Source organism: Pleurodeles waltl, chromosome 3_2 (assembly GCF_031143425.1).
Source record: "Pleurodeles waltl isolate 20211129_DDA chromosome 3_2, aPleWal1.hap1.20221129, whole genome shotgun sequence".
NCBI classification, from domain to species: domain Eukaryota; kingdom Metazoa; phylum Chordata; class Amphibia; order Caudata; family Salamandridae; genus Pleurodeles; species Pleurodeles waltl.
Window position 1 is genome coordinate 76,951,220 of NC_090441.1, and position 21,453 is coordinate 76,972,672.

Genomic DNA, 21,453 nt, shown 5'->3' on the forward strand with positions numbered 1-21,453 from the left:
ATTATGGCATTGACGGTTTGGCTGAAGCCAAGCCGCCAATGTACCACACCGACCGCCACAGTGGAAATGACCGCCGGCCTGGGGAGTTCACTCTGCAGCCTGTCGGCCGTCACTTGCCCGCCTGCGGGATCATGACCCCACCTACCGCCATTGTTTTCGTGGCATCCTTACCGCCACAAAAACCATGGCGGTAGGCACTATCAGTGACAGGGAATCCCTTCCCAGTCACTGATAGGGGTCTTCCTTGCCCCCCTCCCCCTGCCCAGGTTTCCCTCCAAACCCCCTTCCTCTCCAGACCCCATTCATACACGCTCCTCCCTTCACACACGCACACATGCATACACACACCCATTCCAACATTCATCCACGCATGCATACATCATTCACACACACATCCACACACACTTACATACATACACGCAGACACGCATTCACACAACTCAACATACATGCACTCACACCCCCAAACATGCACACATACAACATGCAACATACACCCGCATACACACATGCACAGACATACACACACACCCACACACACACAACACTCCCCACTGCCTCCCCTGTCGGAGCACCTGACATACCTGTAGTCAGGGGGTCCTCCAGCAGGAGACGGGACGGGGCGCTGCTGCCAGCAGCAGCGTCTGCCAGCAGAACACCACCAGGCCGTATTATTCTCATAATACCGCTGGCGGTGGTCTAATGGTGTGGCGTTGCTGCTGGCAGCAGCGCCACCTTACTGCCATCTGCTGGCATGGCCACAGCTGGATTTCCCCTATCCTTCTGGTGGAAATCCGGCTGTGGTCATAATCCCGCGGACGGCTGGTAGCCGCGGCAACGGTCTTTTGGCGGCCGTCGCCTCGGCGGTAGGCGGTTTTTACAGCCGGGGCCTTTAACTTCTTGCATACAAACATACCTCCTCAAAACAACTGTAGCATTGTCCAAAGCACAGCACTATGGAGGCTCCTCCACCTCCCGTGAAGTTCAGATCAGATACATCTGGAGATCATGTGTACTGCATGCATGGATCTCCTGAACTAAAACACATTCAACGATTTGCTCGACTTGGAAGGAAGTGAGAGCACAGGTAGGCAAAATAACATTTGTTTTCCAAAAATACAGCATGATTACACATCATCCTAGAACAAAGAATGTGTAGGCAAATAAAGTACTCAAATGTAAATTTTAATCCAGTTCACAAGGGGTAGGGTTTACGTTATCACCTCCACCATTATCCCCTCCTCCGTTATCTCCACCCCCATTGTCCCCACCCCCTCCATTGTCCCCACCCCCTCCATTGTCTCCTCCTTCCCCATTGTCTCCTCCCCCATTGTCCCCTCCTCCATTATCGCCTCCTCCATTATCCCCACCACCGCCATTACCTATGTCGTCACATATAATTACTGGCTTGATCAGAATCTCACTAGATTTACAGTTTCCAGGGCATAGACCTTGCCAGTGAATCTTATTCTTCGTATTTAGATTTGCAAAGCGACAGTTGTCATACCACCAACCTCCACCACCACTTGATGCACAGTTCTCCTGGGAGCGGTCATTATCCTGATCATAGGCAGAGAATTTCATGTTGTCATGTGCGGCATGAGCAATGTCAGTGGTTAGAGCATCGGGGGCTGTGCCTGAGTATTTGCCTAAACGTAGGCGGTAGCACCCAGATTCCCCCTCCAGTCGGAATAGATCATAATCAGCAATTCGTTCCATTCCATATGCATCGCGTAACAGGAAGCGAACCATATAAAATTTCTGTTTTGTGAAAAGGTGTATATGTTCGTTTCCCAGCCAGTGGTCCCCCCGAAGGTCACCAAACCCTCTCTTGTAACTTGCCCAGTTGTTATTCCAAGTGATTTTTGTATTGTAACTGTTCCTTTGCACCACAGTCCAGCCGCCATCTCCTCCTTTCATGTCGCAGTGCACCACCAAATGCCGGTTGATCTCAGGCTGAACAATGTAAAGTCCACTTGGCTGCCCCTTTGGTAAGCCAGCACAATCACCAGGAAACACAGCTGTTAGAAAACAGACAAACAGTTTGGCTTAGGGAACATGTGTACCACCGTTTATTTCACATCTACTTGTCTTTGATTTTGGGGGTGCAATACCTTGGGGTGGAGTAACACTTCTTTCCATTTTTATGGGCTCTGTTAAAGCTAGCCTTTCTTTCTGTTCCATAGCTCAGTATGTGATTCCTGCTACACTCACCCTTCTTCTGTTTCTGGGGCTTATCAATGGCATGTGTAGGAACCTATTCCCTTCAGGTTAATATTGTTTGGTTCATTATGTTATGCAAGTATGTTGTTCAAGAGATGCCAGAGTAGGTATGCCCCAAGAGAGAGGACTTTGTCATATTGATTGAAACGGAGGATCAAATGTGTTCAATCAAAAGAGATTAGAGGCACAGCATTAAAGCTCATGTTCAGTCTTTATATTGAGCAACTGTAAAAGACAATCTACTTTTATGTGTTTCACAACTTTACAACTGCTTTTTCAGGGCCATAGGTTCATTGTATAACATCACTCTACAAAATAAATAAAATAAACATATATAAATTCAAGAAATAAAAACTGATATATAGTATTTTGAATCTATATAGAGATGTGAATTGGTTGAGCCTAATATGATTGTCAATATCTGCTGAATTCTGATTGGTTGAATGCCTGCTAAGAATTGCTGTATCTGTTTTTGACATGAGAAATGTTGAGTCATTTCAGTCTGTTATAGGATTTTGGTTCAGCATGTAAGGAATTTGTGATCAGGCCCTAACTGGAATTTCCTTTGGCGCTGACATTTGGCCCTATGCATCCTAGCTTGGTGTGATTTTTCTTTGGAGGACCCTGGATAGAGGGTTCTTCCGCTGATAAAAGAGTAATCTTGGAAACCCAGAGCCAGGATGGGCCAGCAACTGAGTCGCATAAATGCACTTTGTCCAGGGCTTTCTTGTTCTGTAAAAAGCAATAGGGTTGAAGATGGCATGGAGCCATTAGAATTCTAGATTCTTCAGACTTCTAGAAAGGAAGTAAGGGAATTATCCATGTTAGATCACCACTGCATGCACACCTATCTGAGCCGATAAGAAAAGGACATATGAGGCTCCAATCCATTGTTGCTGGGACAGCCTAGGATTTTCTACACCTCTAGGACCTATATTTGACTTCAACTCAGGGTGTATAGGTGTACCAGATTTTTTGTGTACCCTTGTGGGTTTTGAGGAAATAGTTCCACACATCACCTGACTAAAATTGTTACACCTTATTCACTTAATGGCCCATCCACTAGGCAGGGAAGAAGAACCATTGGTGAACACAAGGAGGGTAGAAGTGTTTCAACCCCAATCTAGCCCAAGTAATGTTACACCTCAAACAGCAACTCATTTACAAGCAAAGGAGTAATGCAATAGTCAGGCTCAATTTAATCTCCTGTGTCCTTTTCATATGCTTGCTGAAATATGTTTTAGCCTTTTTTTGTTTTCAAATGCACATTTAACGGTAGGCACGTCAAACTCCTCTGCATTTCAGCCCACCCTTCCTGACCAGACTGACATTTCAACCCCAAAAAATTATTTAGAAGGGTCCTCCTTCATCAGGAAGTTGCCAAACACATTTGTAAGTAGCAATCATGTTTGAAACTGAACATTGGCACTTTGATTTATAAAGAACAAGCATCCCTCATGTGTAACCTTAAAACATAAAGATGTACGTAGGAATATAATCAGACCTTTAATTTCTGTCCAGTGGACAACACATAACTATTTATTATCCACATATAGGGCCTCATTATAAGTCTGCCGGTCTTCAACCCGCCGGACCCATGATGGCGGTTGGACTGCCTCGGTCGTGGCGGACCGACTGCCACAGTCTGACCGTCGACACCGCCAGGTTGCCACCAGTTAGCAGCCTGGCGGTCCCGATGGTTGTAATCTGCCAGGGTGGCGCTGCATGCAGTGCCACCCTTGGGATTACGAGTCTCCATACCGCCAGCCTTTTTCATTGTGGTTCTACCACCATGTAAAGGCTGGCAAAATGGGGGCATTTTTGTAGGGCACCCATGCACAGCCTGTTTGTGCATTCCACTGCCCGAATTATGGGCAGTGGAATGCGCGACGGGTGCTGGTGCACAAGCCGCACCTCCACATTGCAGCCGGCTCAATTACGAGCCGGCTGCAATGTTACGGCCCTGTTTCCCTCTCGGCTGGCGGGCACAAACAATGTTTCCACCCGCCAGCCCAGCGGGAAACTCAAAATAGGGCCGGGGGTGTTTAGACCGCAGTGGCGGGCAAGTGGTGGTATGAGTTTGGCAGATGGCTTCCACAGCCCGCCAAACTCACAATGAGGCCCATAATCACCAATAATGTGGGAATAGTCAAACGAAAAAAGACAGTCAATTTTGACTTCATACAACTTAGGAATAAGAGTTTGACAATATACATCAAAAAATTGTAGTCACTATCCAAAAGTATCAATGCTATATATACAATATTATATGATTGAGTCAGGGTACAATAGTCAATGGCGTTTCGATGCTTAAAAGAATGGAAGGATCAACCTCAGGACAAATCAAATATGCCTGACAGAATATTACAATATATGTTTCAGCCAACATAAGCTAAACATTAGTGTTGGACCTGACCTTTTTACAGAGTTATGCCCAAACCTTTTGCCTTCTTCCTCCTAGCTTTTCTGATCTGTTTTTGTTGGTGTTAGGACTTGGGACACTTTACCACTGCTGACCAGTGCTAAAGTGCATATGCTTTCTGTCTAAGGTTGGTTTCTCCATCATTGGCTTATTTGATTTACTAGTAATTCCCTAGTATAGCGCACTCGGTGTGCCCAGGGCCTGTATATCAAATGCTACCAGTGGACCTGCAGCTCTGATTGTGCCATCCGCATCAGTAGCCCTGCAAACATGTCTCAGGCCTGCCACCGCAGTGTGTAGTTCTAAACTGCCATTTCGACCTGGCAAGCCCAAACCTTTCCTTTTACTACATGTAAGTCACACATAAAGTAAGCCCAAGCAGCCCATGGGCAGGGTGCAGTTTATTTAAAAGGTAGGACATGTACTTGTGTGTTTTACATGTCCTGATAGTGAAATACTGCTAAATTTGTTTCATTATTGCAAGTCCTATCTCTCCCCTAGGGTAACATGGGGATTGTCTTAAAATATCTTTTAAGTGTGACTTCCCATTGGGAGCAGATAAAGATATGGAGTTTGGGGTTTCTGAACTCACAATTTAAAAATACATCTTTTGGTGATATTGATTTTTGAATTGTAAGTTTGAAAATGCCACTTTTACAAAGTGGGCATTTTCTTGCTTAACCATTCTTTGTCTCTGCCTCTCTGCTGAAAACTTGTCTGGGTCAGGATGACAGTCAAGCTGTTTGTGCATTCACTCTAGACAGTCACACAAAGGGAGCTAAGGTGTGCCCTGCATATCTTGATGGATCTTCCTGAGCTAGAGTGGTGGGAGGAGCGGACACTTTTACTTTTAAGTCCCTAGTAAAGTGCACTAGAAGGGCCTGTGGCCTGTAAATCAAATGCTACTAGTGGGCCCGCAGCACTGATTGTGCCACCCACATGGCTCAGATCTGCCACTGCAGTGTCTGTGTGTGCAGTTTTAAACTGCTAATTCAACCTAGCACACTTGCCAGGCCCAAAAACTTCCCTAGGTAGTCCCATGGGCAGGGTGCAGTGTATGTTAAAGGCAGGACATGTAGTGATGTGTTTTACATGTCCTAACTGTGAAATACCTGCAAAATGCGGTTTTCATTGTTGCAAGGCCTATCTCTCTCATAGGTTAACATAGGGGCTGCCTTTAAATATCTTTTAAGCACAGTTTCCCTTTGAGAGCAGATAGAGATAGGGAGTTTGGGGTCTGTGAAAGTAAAATTTAAAAATACATCTTTTGGTAAAGTTGGTTTTTAGATTGTCAGTTTGAATATGCTACTTTTAGAAAGTGGGCATTTTCTTGCTTAACCATTCTATGCCTCTGCCTGCTTGTGCGTTCCATGTATGGGTGAGACTGACAGCTGGGCTGTTTGTGAATCTCCACTAGACAGTGACACAAAGGGAGCTGGGATGTAGCCTGCATATCCTGATGAGTCTCCTGGGCTAGAGTAGAGAGGGAGGAGCTGACACTTACACCTGAAAGGGCTGTGTCTGCCTCACACAATGTAGTCTCCAACCCCCTGATGTGTGTCTGGAGCCAGGCCTGGGCAAGGCAAGATCTTGTGAAGAACAGATATTTTCCTTTGAAGTTTGCCTACTTCAAGGGCAAAAAGGGGTATACATAGTGGACCTAAAAACCCAGATTTTTAGATCATTTCTGGAACCAAGATGAACCTTTGCCAAGGAGAAGAGCTGGAGGAGGAATACTGCCCCTTTGCCTGTGACTGCGCATTGCTGGGTTGGCCTGCAGTTGCTGCTTCTGCCTGAAAGAGGACAAAGATTTGGCTTTGTAGTATATTCCTACTTGTGAAGTGTCTCCAAGGGCTTGGACTGAGCTTGCCTCCTGTTTTGAAGTCTCAGGGCCATCAAAGACTTCCTCTGCCAGCACCTGGACTCTCCGCTGAGATTCCTAAGTGTTGCTGTATCCAGTCACTGGGCACTTGAAAGGTGAAGCTGCTGAAACCAAAGCGGAAATCCACACACAGGAGCCAAGGGGGAAAACAATTTGACACACCACCTGCATCGTGGGTGGGAAATCGAGGGATCATCTGCATCGCGGCTGGAAAAACGAGGCAACACCCACTTGCGGCTGCTGAAATCGACGCAACCCCCACGCAGCATGGTTCTCCATCACCATGCAACCAGATTTTGCATACACACCTGTGGGCATCCAAATCAACGTCAACCTACACGGATTCGAAGTGCCCGTCCAGAAATCGACACATCTCTCTCTTGCAGAAAAGAAAAACTACACATTTCCTACCCGGGCGGAGAAGAAACGATGCACAGCCTCACTTGTGAATAAGGAATTGACGCATTGCTGACTTTTCTGACATACGCTTACCTGTGCGGCTTTATTTTTGACGCAAGCCAAGTACTTTGTGTAACATCAACGCATCCATTGTTTTCTATGGAGTAAGACTCTTTTTAACTTAAAAAGTCATAACCTGCATATGTTGGATTTTTATCGTTTTGGTCTTGTTTGATTTAGATAAATATTGGCTATTATTTTTAACTGGTGTGGTGTCAATTTTGTAGTGTTTTCACTGTATTACTGTGTGTGTTGGTACAAATACTTTACACATTGCCTTTGAGATAAGCCAGACTGATTGTACCAAGCAAAGGGGTAAGCATGGGTTATCTTAAGTTTGTATCTCCATTGCCCTGACTAGAATGAGGGTCCTTGCTTGTACAGAGTGCAAACTGACTGCCAAACAGAGGCCCCATTTCTAACAGACAGAAATGGGTATAAGTACTGGATCTTTGATACCACATAGTTAGAATCATTCTGGACTGGGAAAATTCTGTCAAGTAGGAGAGCTAGATGCTGTAGGAGAGACTTCCACTCTACTTGTTGCTTTATTGTGCTGGCCTGCTGCTTGCTGCTTCTGTCCTGGGAGATAAAGGACTCGACTTGGCCTTCTACATCCTGCTTCCAAACATTCTCCAAGGGATTGGACTGAGTTTGCCTCCTGTTAAGAAGTCTCAGGGACATCAAAGACTTCACCTGCCAGTGCCTGGGCTCTTCTGCTAAGAGTCCTAACTTGCCAAGTGCTGCCAACTCCATTGCCTGGGCCCTTGGAAGTGCAAGATGGTGATCTGAAGGAGAAAATCCATGCATCAATGAGCCAGAATAATCGATGCAGCAGCTGTCTTGCGGCTGAAAAATCGACGCAGCACCGATCTCGCGGCTGCAAAATCAATGCAGGGTGTGTTTCTCCTCAGTCCCATCAACATAGCGCCTCTGGATTCTCCACGCATCGTCCATGTGTGCCAATTTTTCATCAACCCCGCACTGCAGTAAGGAACCGAGGCTACGTGTCTAGAAATCGATGCATCGTCTTTCCAGCGAGGAAAGAATTGACACATCACCTCCCCTGCCAATAAGGAACCGACGCATTATCTCACCTGTGAAGAAAGAATCTACACATCACCTCCCCTGCGCAGTAAAGAACCAACACATCACTTTGCTTTTCTGGCTCCTCACCTCCCCCGTGGCCCGCATCATCTTTGTTTGTGACATATCTCAGGTACTTTGTGCTAAAGAGATACATCCATTGATTCCTATGGATTAAGACCTGCTTAAGCTTTTAAAAACAGATATTTTGACTTGTTTGTGTCATATTTTTGTGGTTTTGGTCTTGTTTTACTCAAATAAATATTGGCTATTTTTCTAAACTGGTGTGGAGTCCTCTTGTAGTGTTTTCACTGTGTTAGTGTGTGTTTTCAAATACTTTACATATTGCATCTGAGATAATCCTGACTGCTTGAGACAGGCTTCCAAGGTGGCGAGCAGGGTTTATCTTAGGTGTGTGACTCCCTTACCCTGACTAGACTGAGGGTCCCTACTTGGACAGGGTGCAAACCACTGCCAACTAGAGACACCATCTCTAACAATTAAAAATCCAATCACCTGAGTAATAAAGGAGGCCCTGAGGGTAGATACACCTGTCTACGATGGGAACAGGTGGAAATCTAAAATATTATAAAGAGTAGGCCCGCCAAAAATTTTTACTTGTGGATGGTTCAATTGGGCCATGCCCATGTGAGCGTTCCAAAAATGAAAATAATATAGAGGACGTGCTGCAAAGGGTGTGCAGACCAACTGCTGGCAAGCCAGGGGCTGTATGGTGTACAAATAACAATTTAGAAGACGTGTTACAAGAAGAGTGCAGGCCAACTGCTGGGCGAGAGCTTCAGGCAACCTCTAGTATTGCAAGTGGAGGCACGCGGCAAGTTGTATGCGGTCTGAACGCTGGTTAGCTGGGCTTACTTTTTATAATATTTTAGATTTCCACCTGCTCCCATAGTACACGGTGGTATCTTCTCTCGGAGTTTCTTTTATTATTCAGGTTATTGGATTGTTAATGTTTCGCTTATTTTGGCAGAAATATGTATTGTAGTTTCCTAATGGTGATCCTTTCATTCTCTCAAGGATCAAAGCGTCATTGAATATAGTATCCTGACTCAATCATATAGTATTGTATATATGAGCATTGGTACTTTTGGATAGTGTCTACAGTTATTTTATTTATATTGTCACACTCTTATGCCTGAGCTGTATGAAGGCAAAATTGTCCGTCATTTTTCTTTGGCAGTTCCCACACTATTGGACAGAAATTATAGCTCTGATTTTATTCCTATATACATCTTTATGTTTTAAGTTTACACATGAAGGACCCTTGTTCCTTTATAAATACGTGTACCCCTGGTCCCTCAATACCCATTAGGGTTCCCTTGTTTCACATAAACATTGTCACTTTGATTGCACACTACAGCCCTATTCTGTACCATCACCTTTGATAGTAAATAGCACCTTCTATATATTCATGATAACGCAAATATTTGAATACATTAATTTTGTATTGAGTGGCTTTTGAACCTTTGTCATTTGACAACCTCAACCTTGGCAAAGCTCACCTGTTCCCTTTTAATTTATTTTGTTGGATTGTTCTTAAGTAAACATGTGGGAACCACTGTATGCTATGGCTTTTTTCTGCCCTGCCCCCAGGTATGATCATGTAACCTTTGTGTCCTGTTCCTGTGGTGCGTGTGCATCAATCAAAAATCAGGTTTGCTTTGTGTGCAGTCAGTATTGAGCTGAACCTTCAAGTATCTGCCCACCTAAACAGATAAATGCCATAGAGGCAGGCTGTGTCACGTTTGTCATAAAATATGCCAGTGGTGGATAAGTTATAGTCAGTGCTTGAAATGGAAAAAATAAAGTGCAGGTACTCTGTGCAAGGGTACCTGCTTGTTTCTGAGAAGTGCCGGTACTCTACAATTGAAAGTATTACCTTTTTCTTGAGATGTACCGGTACTCTCCCTCTCAAAATAAAAAAGTGCCGGTACTCAGTACCGGAGAGTACCGGCCCATTTAAAGCACTGGTTATAATGTCATACACTGAGACATATTGCTGAAATCTGAGGCGATCTATGTTGAAATAACTAGAGGTCCTTTCTCACGGTTTGCAAGAGAAGGAATATCTTGAAGGTGCTCTGGCAGGAGTTACCTAAAACAAAAAAAGGCTTCAACCCAGCAGCACCTGGTATTCCTACCTGTGCTAAAGTAAAATCCAGATCTTTGCACCATCAGAACCATCATATTGAGACAGGAAAACAACAGGTTTGTTTGGGTGGCCCCATTTACAGGCCTCTTACACAGAAACGGATTGCCTTCCAGGTGGAAGATTTAATGTTTAGGGGTAGAGTGTCAATGGTGGTGGATGCAAAAGAACGGCAGTGAGGGAGTTCTGAGAAGGATCCAGTAGAAGACATTTTGGTCACTAGTGCTGCCACCATAGCAATGTTCGGATGGAAAAGTCGGACCAAAGGTGGATAAGAAGGTGATGTACATTCCTAGATCATCTTTCCTGCCTGAGGGAGGTATGCGTTTTAATTAATATTGACCTGAGACACCTTATGCATAAGTTAAAATGTATTCCACCCTAATTGATAGGAAATGTAATGTTTGAACAGTCAATAGTGAGGTCATTACAATCTGTGTCAGTGGCTTATTTTGGAAACATGGATGCATGACAGGGAAGAAGAGAATAATTAGAAAGTAGAACGTATCCTGCTTGCTGCTGCTCAGAGCGCAGTGAGGGGAGGAGCACCACTCCTCTGCAAGGGAGCTAGGCCAAGAACAAAAGGAAAATAAACATTGTAAGGGATGATCAGTGGAATGGTTAGTTGTTAAGTGTGTATATTGGTGTGACTATTGGTACAGGGTGATTTGAAACTTACAGAATGGTGTGCTGTTTGCATAATTATGTAGTGGTGGTAGTAGGCTGGTGTGGCAATTGTACAGTGGTGTGACAGTTGTATTGTTTTGAAATTCTTTATCGTAGAGCGTCGTGTGACATTGGCGAGTGTTAAACAGCGTTGCTTAGTTTGATCTTTGTTGTAGTCTTTTAATAATTGCCGTAGAGTGTTTGATGATTGTTGTGGAAGGTGTTGAGTTGTGTGACATCGGCATTTTGCAGTTAGTGTTGTAGAGTGGTGTGATGTTTATAGGCGAGTGGTGCAACAGTTGTCCTATAGGGGTCTAACAGATGTTCGAGTGCATAATAACATTGTTGTGGTGACTGTTTTAAAGCCATGTGGCAATTGCAGAGTTAAGCAATGTTTCTGAAGCGGGTCAGGCAGTTGACATGGACTTTTGGAACATTATTGTAGTGTGTTGTAATAATTGTGAATAGCTGTGTGTTGTGATGGTTGTAACAAGTGCAACTGTTGCTGAAGTGGGGTTGGGAAGTTGCAATATAAAGTGACATTATAGATTGCTGCGATTGTTGTAAAGCCTTATGCCACTTACCGAGTTGTATAATGGCTGCTATAAGGGAGTTTGACAGTTGGTGTATTGTGATATGACATTGTTGTAGAGTATAATAATGATTCTCGTAGAACTCAGAGGCAGTTTTTGAATGCTATGACAGTTGCCCATGTTGCATTGACTTTTGTGGAGTGGTGTGTTGGTGAGTGGCAGTGGTTGGTGTAGAGAAGTCTAACAATTGTTCAGTGTTGTGCAGTAGTGTAATGAAACGGTTATACTGTGTAATATAGAAGCGCATTGTTGCCCTTTACCAATTGTATGTTGATTTACTCCCACACTATTTCTAATTTCAGCCTGGCAAAGCCAAACAAATATATAGGCGACTGCTGCTCTGAAAGACTAGACAACTACTTTTCTAGAGCCCCTTTTAACTTACACATAACAGTCGTGTCAGTAAGATCCCAGGATTGGTGCCCTGGTATTGGTATGTTATGATCATTGTGGAGCTGTGCCTCTGTAATTGTATTGTTCTTGTAATGCTGAATAATGTTACTTTGATGGTATACCATACGGTGATGGGTATAGCAGCACACTGGCTATAGACTAGTGTCACCCAGGTTGTCTTTATTTATTTTAGGTATTTGATAACACACAGACGTAGTTCTTTACAGCCAACATTTTTGTTGTAGCAGCAGCAGCAAGAAACTTCACGATTAGACCCTAGATCTTCAGGATCCGGAATAGCCACTAGACCACATTTCTACTCCGAGAGTTGCTGCATCGACCCCGAATGATTTCAGGATCTATTCTGTGCTAGGGTACCATTACTTTGCAGATTGCAGAGGGCTGTAACATTGGATGTAGATTATGATTTTGGGACATCTGTTTTATCTTGAAGCACTTACATTGGTATAGTAAAAGCGCATATAGTTAGCTCAGAAAAATAAATAAGAAAAGCATTGGTAAAGCCAAAAGGTCTTGCTTTAATGTGCTAGCAGACACAAACACTGGCACATGGTGTATTGTGCCCCGTCTCTGTGCAACCTTCTCTTTTATATACCACTTTACAATGTAGCACATTTTTATTCCCCAAGCTTGTGGTGCTGCATGATGCCAGCACAGCAATCTTTTAGAGTAAAAAAAGAGAGGCCATGTATGTGGCACACAATGAGAGAGGTTGTGTAGAAACATAGCACAATTGGTCTGTGTGCATTTGTGCATGGCTTTGTTTGCATTCATTAGCAATTTACAGAAGAACCCATTGGCTTTGCCGGTGCTTGTTGTTCATCTGTTTGAAGTCTTTTGATTTTAGAATTTCCATGGCCTCTTTAGCATGTGGAGAGTGTGTTCAGGTCAGGACTTTGAAAGGAATGGAGAAGTCGCCTGACTAATCCAATCTCAGATGAGAGATATCTATATGGTGTTCTGGTCCCTGGGAGAGATGTTATTGTGTCTCTGTGGAGGTGGAAGACGTTGCCTCCTAGTAGTAAGATGGTGATATAAAGAATAAGCAGAACCAGGTTTCCGTGTACAGTAGAATCAAAGTCACAATCTTGGATGGGGGTAGATATGAAGGTGCAGACCTGCAGTTTGGAAGGAAGACTTTAATGTGAGCTTTAATTCATAGGGGATATGTCAGTGGATTAAGAAGATGTTATACTTCTCAAAGTTCTATGGCAGATAAATGTGTGTGTTTAGGAAATCTAGCTGTGGTTATTGGGATAGTAATATGCATTGCGTAATCTCTGATTACAGACAGTTTGGGTTGCTTTAGTGATAAAATGCATGGAGGAATGCTCAGAAACACTGGGGATGGTTTGCATGTTGGACTTTTCAGGTCTAGATGTGTTTGGAGAATGTCGATGTGTTTGGTGTAGCTGGACTAGACTAGGAAATTGGATGACAGTCGTGCTGTATCTAGAGGCCATGGTCGTTACCAGAAGCGATGTTCTTTCTGTCATTGACAGTATTTCAGTCTATGTCAGTGTGAGTAGATCGTTCCAGATTATGGTCCGACTACATTGATTTATTCTGCCATTTTGCTGGCTGTTTTATTTGCCAAGGAGTGTGTGGCTGACGAAGGTGAACTAGAAGAATTGGGGTCAGTAAAAAAGGCGTTTATGGCCTGAGTGTTAATGTCAACTATAATAGAATCCAGGCTGAGCCTATGATATGTGTCACTCATTAAGATTTCTGGGATGGCCATCAACCTTGGGTGTTTGTGGTGTTTGTGGATAGTTCTGGATAGACGATCAGGGAATAGGGCATCTGAGATGATGCTGCGTGCACCCTGGAGACTGGTGTCATATGAAACTCCCTTTGTATTAAGGTTTCGTGGCCAAAATAGGACCACTTGAAATAATTTGTAGGACGTTCATGAGAAACAGATTTAGTGTGGGTCAGCTGCATTATGCGTAGAACAAATGCAGTATTAAAAAGTCACATTAGGTGTAAAAAATGCGCATCACTATGATTTGATATGTGGTTCTACTTCAGCATTAGTGTGGAAAACACTTAGGAACACAAATCACATGTATGTTCAAACTCAAACTTAGAAGCAAAAATCCTACGAAGTGCAAATTCAGTTTTGGATGAAAATTCACCCTTGTTACAAAATGTGCATCTTTGACATATTATGGTTAGTAGCAAAATTACATTGACCTGTACAACAGCATTAGAATTCAAAATCACCCTTGCTGCAACAGTAGAATTATTGTGGACATACAAATTACGTGTGGAACAAATTTATGACAGATCCTAAAATATGACTCTAGCATCAATCACTCAGAAATTAACCTGAAATTGATTAGTGAATCTGCATATGTGCAAACGATTGTCCTGTGTGTGTGGTGGCTGATCATTAGTAGGCTGCTGATATTTAGAAATGTGGGTATTATGTTGAAGTATTGTGCTCTGTGGTTCAGCAGTAGTGGTGTGATGTGACTCTTAACTTGCTTTTTGCAGAGTGAGGGCTTAGTTCCCATTCAAGGGCCTCCTTACCAGTTGGCTTGACTTTGCAGTGGAGATACAAGGGAGACAGAATTTAATTTATAGGCTGGTATCTCTGCTGAAAAGTCCATCTATTAAGAGTTTTCTCCTGAAATGGTAACTAACTGCTCCTATTCGGATTTACCAGTTGTTCTACTTACCAATTTTTCAACATTTTGGCAAGATCTACCTTTTCTAAGCAGACGGAAAGCATATGCGGGTCTGTCTGTGGGGGTTCTGGGAGGGATGGGGGACACAGTATTTCAAGGTATGCTTTTGCCTGTCCATGGGGGTGAAATAACACAACTCGTAAGGGGGGCCCAGGTGTCAGTGTGTAGTCATAGCACTGTTCACTTGTTTTTCCTTAACTTTCTGCGCCATTGTCGGACAGACCCACTGAGGTTCTCTCAGTCTTGTGAGTACTCACCATGCCCCGTATTGGATGTGGGATAGTTCAGAATCTCGTTCACACTGATCCCGTTCAGCAAGTGGCTGTTCTCGACGTCCAGAGAGTCGGACCGCCCTTTCTTGCCTCGCTGCGCTGCACAGACACACACTGAGATCAGAAGAAGTGCACCCAGGCCGCACGTGCCTTTCCAAGGTCCTGCGGGGATGAGAAGGAAAGCGAAACATAACCCGCTTGTTTCCAAAAGGGAACGTGCCGATGGGGAAAGAAACCTGGGACACAGAGAGAGGGAGAGTATAGACAGAAGGAGAGGAGGGGAATGGAGATAAGGAGAAGGGTAGACGTGAGTGATGGAGCAGAGATGTCAGGGTAACACAAGCAGGGAAGATTCCTGTCGCCTACACAGAACGATTCCCACCAGCGACTGGCGCCTGAGGAGCTGACAAAGCAGTGATGCATTCGCACGTACAAACCCACTGTGCCACATGCAGGCCTAGAGCAAGTGCAGATTAATCAGCGTCGACGACAGGCTAAAATACACAGTAGGGAGAGATGGGAAAACACCCACCACCTATGGCATGCCACGGTCCGCAGCAGGGAGGGATTCCCTCTTCAACTCTGACAAGCCACGTCTTTAGCAAGGGCGGATTTCCACCAACCACATACCGCAAGCTAAAATCTGCACAAAGGGGGATTCCACACACCGACTGCCTAAGGCACACTAACATCTACCCACTCAGTAGCAAAGACGAGCTCGTTTATGTAGCTGAGATTCATAACCACCTGCAGGTTGTGGCCCTATGAATCACATACATATTATCACTTTGGGCGCCAGGATGCGTTTCCCTTCTAACAGTCGGCATTATAGGGACATATAGATCAGAGTGGTGTCTACCCACAATTACCCTACAACAAGCTCTCATATATAGCACACTGATGCCACCTATCACTCACTCAGTCACGTGCGGATATGCAGAACAGTATGTCTAGCCACTGAATTACCAATATATTGTTCACATCTGCTGCAGGGATATATTCTGATATGCCTACAGTGAGGGACATGGTGGCATGCAGAACAGAGTGGTTTCTACCCCCTAAATTACCCACAACAAGAACACATCTACAGCAAATTGATATCCTCGCCTCTGCACTCAGACATGGGGAAATATAAAGAACAGAATTATTTCTACCCAATGAATCACCTACACTATGCTCACATCTACAGGAGAGTGATTTTCTCACCTATGTACAGAGAAGGAAATAGGAACGTGCAGAATGGGATGGTTTCTACTCACTGAATAACTTACATATTCACGTCTGTAGCACGAAGATGTTCTCCCCTATCTATAGTCTTCAATATGGGGACATAGAGAACTGTTGGACCTGGCCCTTTTTGCAGGGTCATTTCCAAACTTTTTTCCTCCTTCCGCCTATTTTTTCTGACATCTTGTTGGCTCTAGGACTATGAACACTTTATCACTGCTGATCAGTGCTAAAGTGCAGGTGATCTCCCTTCTAAAGTTGGTATGATTTGCTTACACCTAATTGGCACATTTAATTTACCTGTAAGTACAGTGGTATCTCTATACCCACGGCCTGTAAATTAAATGCTACTAGTGGGTCTGCAGCACTGCTTGCGCCACCCACAGAAGTAGCCTTTCAAACGTGTCTCCGCCTTCTAGCGCAGGACCTGCGTGCACAGTTTACTGCCACAGGGTCCTGGCATCTAAATTTACTTGCCAGGCCCAGAACTTCCCTTTTACTACATGTAAGTCAACCCTAAGGTACGCCCTAGCTAGCACTATGGGCAGGGTGCTATGCTTGTAGAAAGCAGGACATGTGCCTGGTTGTGTGGCCTGTCCTGGTAGTGACAAACAACATATTTGGTTTCTCATTGCTGTGAGTGCTGCCTTGCACATAGGATTTCATTGGAAAAGCCCTGCCTGATGATTAGGGGTTATTGTCTGATTTAAGAGGGATAGCCTAGACATGTTTGGTATGGTTGTAATGGTAGTGATAAATGCTGCTTACTTGTGTAGGTGGATTTTTTATTACCATTATAGAAATGCCACTTCCAGAAAGTGAACATTTCTTTGTGCTTATGATTCTGGTGTTTTGCAGCTTGACTCCAGTCCACGTCTGGGGCAGAGTGACAGCTGGGCTTTGTGCACACTTTTCAGACAGCTTGTACACAGGGAGGGTGGAGGTGTCACAGCGGTGCATGCGCATATTGAATGGTCTTCTTGGGCTGAGAGAAGGGAGGCGGGCACACCTGCATTTGTAAAGGCTGTGCCCTGGCCTCACACAAAGGGCTCGTTTACCCCTAACTGATGTCTGGAGACGGTGTTGGAGGAGAGAGGGGACACTCCTGGAACCAGCAGTAACTGGTTGGAACCTCCTCTTTGTTAGTGTTGTGCAAAACTGAGTATAAGTACAGGGGATTTTCCCCATGTAAGGTGTGCACAAGAAACATGCTTGGAACTGGACACAGAATGCTGCTTGAGGGACGCACCAAGAGCCGCCTTGGACTACTGATGCTGTGCTGACCTGTGGCCTGCTGGGTCACTAGGAGGAACTGACACTGACTGCAACTCTGTGCAGGCCTTCTGTTGGACCCTACCGCCTGTGCTCCACTTTTGTTGTTCCCAGGGGCAGGGTGGTGTGCCCCCCCTGTTCTCCTGCAGTTGTCCTGAAGGTGCTGTTGTCTCCGGTGCCCCAGCGCGAGAGGAGCGCTTTTGAGGGGAGCGTCATGCTTCCATGTCCCCAATTCACTGAACGTGCAGAAAGAGCGCTTGCTCTTTCTCCGATCTTCTTTGGCACTCGAAAGTGCCCCCTGTGTGTTCGTGGTTGAGACACCCCTCCCCGTTGACGTGAAGGGTGTGAGGACCCTTGCCTCCCTCCAGTGGCAGAGCATCAATGCCGGGGCTGGGGGCTCACCTTCACAAAATACTGTTATTTCCCTGAAAGGAGGGAAACCACATTCTCTGGAAGCTTCGGCCGCACACGTGGCCTCCCATGAGGAGGGGATTCTGGGGGAGGTAATCCCCGAAGCCAGAAGAGAGGAGACCCGGGGTGCCTGCCTCGAGCTGACAGTGCATGGTCGCGGACAGCCACGGCAGAGCCCTTGCCCTGTCCAGCCAGAGAGGGATCCTGAACGGATGTCCCTGCCGGGCTATCACTGAGTTTCCGTGTCCCCATGACTTTCGCATACAGGAGTGTGGAACTGTTAGAAATGGGGTCTTTGGTTGGCAATCAGGTTACCCCGTGTCCAAGCAAGGACCCTCACTCTAGTCAGAGTAAAAGAGAATCACCCTCAGCTAACCCCCGCTCACCCCTTTGGTAACTTGGCACGAGCAGCAGGCTTAACTTCAGAGTGCTAGGTGTAAAGTATTTGTACCAACACACACAGTAATTTAATGAAAACACTACAAAATGACACAACACAGGTTTAGAAAAATAGGAAATATTTATCTAAACAAAACAAGGCCAAAACGACAAAAATCCACAATACACTAGTCAAGTTATCAATAAAAATGCAAAAAGAGCCGTCATGTAATTTTAAACACACACTAATACTGTTAGCGTGAAAATGTTCCTTTGCCGCGTCAAAAATAACCCCGCTCAGGCGAGTGTGTGTCAAAAAGGGCTTGTGATGCGTCGATTTTACCCACAAGCGAGACCTTGCGTTGTTTCTCCTTTCGTCGGGTCGGCGTGCGTCGTTTCTTCTCTCTGCAGGAGAGAGATGCATCGATCCGGTCAGCACTCTCAGGTCCGGGCAGGCCTTGCGTCGTTTCTACACGGCCAGCAGTGTTTGCATCGGAAATCCAGTTGCACGATGATCCAAAAACCACGCAGCGCGGGTTACGATCTCACCAGCCTCAGTCAGCGATGCAGTGCGTTGTTTCTCCAGCCCCGGGCATCGATTTTCGGGTCACGTTGTAGGCGAGCGTTGATTTTCAGCCGCAAAGCTGGCGGCACTGATTTTTCAGCCACGGATCGGAGTCACAGTGATCCTTTCCCCGCACGGCGATCTGTGCGTGGATTTCTCACTCTTGGGCTGCCTGCTTCTCCTTTCAGGGTCCCAAGAAATGGATGGGCACCACTTGGCAGAGTAGGATTCTTTCCAGAGACTCCAGGTGCTGGCAGAGAGAAGTCTTTGCTGTCCCTGTGACTTCAAACAACAGGAGGCAAGCTCTAAATCAAGCCCTTGGAGAGTACTTCTCAAGATGGAAGGCACACATAGTCCAGTCTTTGCCCTCTTAATCTGGCAGAAGCAGCAACTGCAGGATAGCTTCACAAAGCACAGTCACAGGCAGGGCAGCTCTTCTTCCTCAGCTCTTCTCCAGGCAGAGGTTCCTCTTGGTTTCCAGAAGTGTTCTAAAGTCTGTGGTTTTGGGTGCCCTTCGTATACCCATTTTGCCCTTTGAAGTAGGCTTACTTCAAAGGAAAGTCTCTCTTGATTGTGAAATCCTGCCTTGCCTAGGCCAGTCCCCAGACACACACCAGGGGGTTGGAGACTGCATTGTGTGAGGGCAGGCACAACCCTTTCAGGTGTGAGTGGCCACTCCTCCCCTCCCTCCTAGCACAGATGGCTCATCAGGAAATGCAGACTGCACCCCAGCTCCCTTTGTGTCACTGTCTAGTGAGAGATGCAACCAGCCCAACTGTCAAACTGACCCAGACAGGGAATCTACAAACAGGCAGAGTCACAGAAATGGTTTAAGCAAGAAAATGCTGACTTTCTAAAAGTGGCATTTTCAACCACACAGGCCCTCATTCCAACCCTGGCGGTCTCTGACCGCCAGGGCGGAGGGCAGCGGAAGCACCGCCAACAGTCTGGCGGTGCTTCCAGGGCTATTCTGACCGCGGCGGTAAAGCCGCGGTCAGAAAAGGGGAACCGGCGGTTTCCTGCCGGTTTTCCCCTGGCCCAGGGAATCCTCCATGGCGGCGCTGCTTGCAGCGCCGCCATGGGGATTCCGACCCCCTTCCCGCCAGCCTGTTTCTGGCGGTTTTCACTGCCAGAACCAGGATGGCGGGAATGGGTGTCGTGGGGCCCCCTAACAGGGCCCCATGAAGATTTTCACTGTCTGCTTTGCAGACAGTGAAAATCGTGACGGGTGCCATTGCACCCGTCGCACCCCTGCAACTCCGCCGGCTCCATTCGGAGCCGGCTTCCTTGTTGCAGGGTCTTTCCCGCTTGGCCGGCGGGCAGCCTTTTGGCGGTCGCCCGCCGGCCCAGCGGGAAAGCCAGAATGGCATCCGCGGTCTCCTGACCGCGGAGCAGCCATTTGGCGGTGACCGCATGGCTAAGCTAACCCCTGCTTATCCCCTTGGTAGCTTGGCAGAGCAGTAGGCTTAACTTCAGAGTGCTAGGTGTAAAGTATTTGTACCAACACACACAGTAACTTAATGAAATCACTACAAAATGACACAACACCAGTTTAGAAAAATAGGAAATATTTATCTAAACAAAACAAGACCAAAACGACAAAAATCCACAATACACAAGTCAAGTTATCAATAAAAATGCAAAAAGAGTCTTTAAGTAGTTTTAAACACACACTAGCGCTGCTAGCGTGAAAATATACCTGGTGCGCGTCAAAAATAACCCCGCACGGGAGGGCGTGCGTCAAAAATAACTCCGCACAGCGGTACATGAGTCAAGAATCCAGCCGCACGATGAACTGAAGTCCCCGCAGCGCAGGTTGTGATCTCCCAGCCTCCGTCAGCGAAGCTGCGCGTCGTTTCTCCTGCTCCATGCGTCGATTCTTCGGTCGCGTTTCCTGCGAGTGTTGTTTTCTCAGCTGCGGAGCCGGCGGCGCGTCGTTTTTTCAGCTGCAGATCGGAGTCGCGTCAATCTTTTCCCCGCACGGCGCTTTGTGTGTGGATTTCCTTGTCTTTAGGCTGCCAGCTTCTTCGTTCAGGGTCCCAGGAACTGGATGGGCACCAAGGGCAGAGTAGGAATCTCTCCAGAGACTCCAGGGGCTGGCAGAGAGAAGTCTTTGCTGTCCCTGAGACTTCAAACAACAGGAGGCAAGCTCTAGATCAAGCCCTTGGAGATTTCTTCTCAAGATGGAAGGCACACAAAGTCCAGTCTTTGCCCTCTTACTCTGGCAGAAGCAGCAACTGCAGGATAGCTCCACAAAGCACAGTCACAGGCAGGGCAGCTCTTCTTCCTCAGCTATTCAGCTCTTCTCCAGGCAGAGGTTTCCTCTTGGTTCCAGAAGTGTTTCTAATTTCTGTGGTTTTGGGTGCCCTTCTTATACCCAATTTCTCCTTTGAAGTAGGCCTACTTCAAAGTAAAGTCTCTTTTGAATGTGAAATCCTGCCTTGCCCAGGCCAGGCCCCAGACACTCACCAGGGGGTTGGAGACTGCATTGTGTGAGGGCAGGCACAGCCCTTTCAGGTGTGAGTGACTACTCCTCCCCTCCCTCCTAGCACAGGTGGCTCATCAGGATATGCAGGCTACACCCCAGCTCCCTTTGTGTCATTGTCTAGTGTGAGGTGCAACCAGCCCAACTGTCAAACTGACCCAGACAGGGAATCCACAAACAGGCAGAGTCACAGAAATGGTATAAGCAAGAAAATGCCCACTTTCTAAAAGTGGCA

At 46.0% G+C, this 21,453-nt stretch overlaps 1 protein-coding gene across 1 annotated transcript in view; it reads right to left on the reverse strand.

Moving 5' to 3' along the window:
• Positions 1-1,185: 1,185 nt before the first annotated feature.
• LOC138286351 (fibrinogen-like protein 1-like protein) overlaps positions 1,186-21,453 on the reverse strand; it is a 28,438-nt gene continuing 8,170 nt past the window's right edge. Inside the window, exons 2-3 of the mRNA XM_069226507.1 lie at positions 14,866-15,042; positions 1,186-2,021 (exon numbers count right to left, since the gene is read on the reverse strand). Coding sequence (XP_069082608.1) covers positions 1,186-2,021; positions 14,866-15,042 — 1,013 coding nt within the window. The remainder of the gene's footprint in view (positions 2,022-14,865; positions 15,043-21,453) is intronic.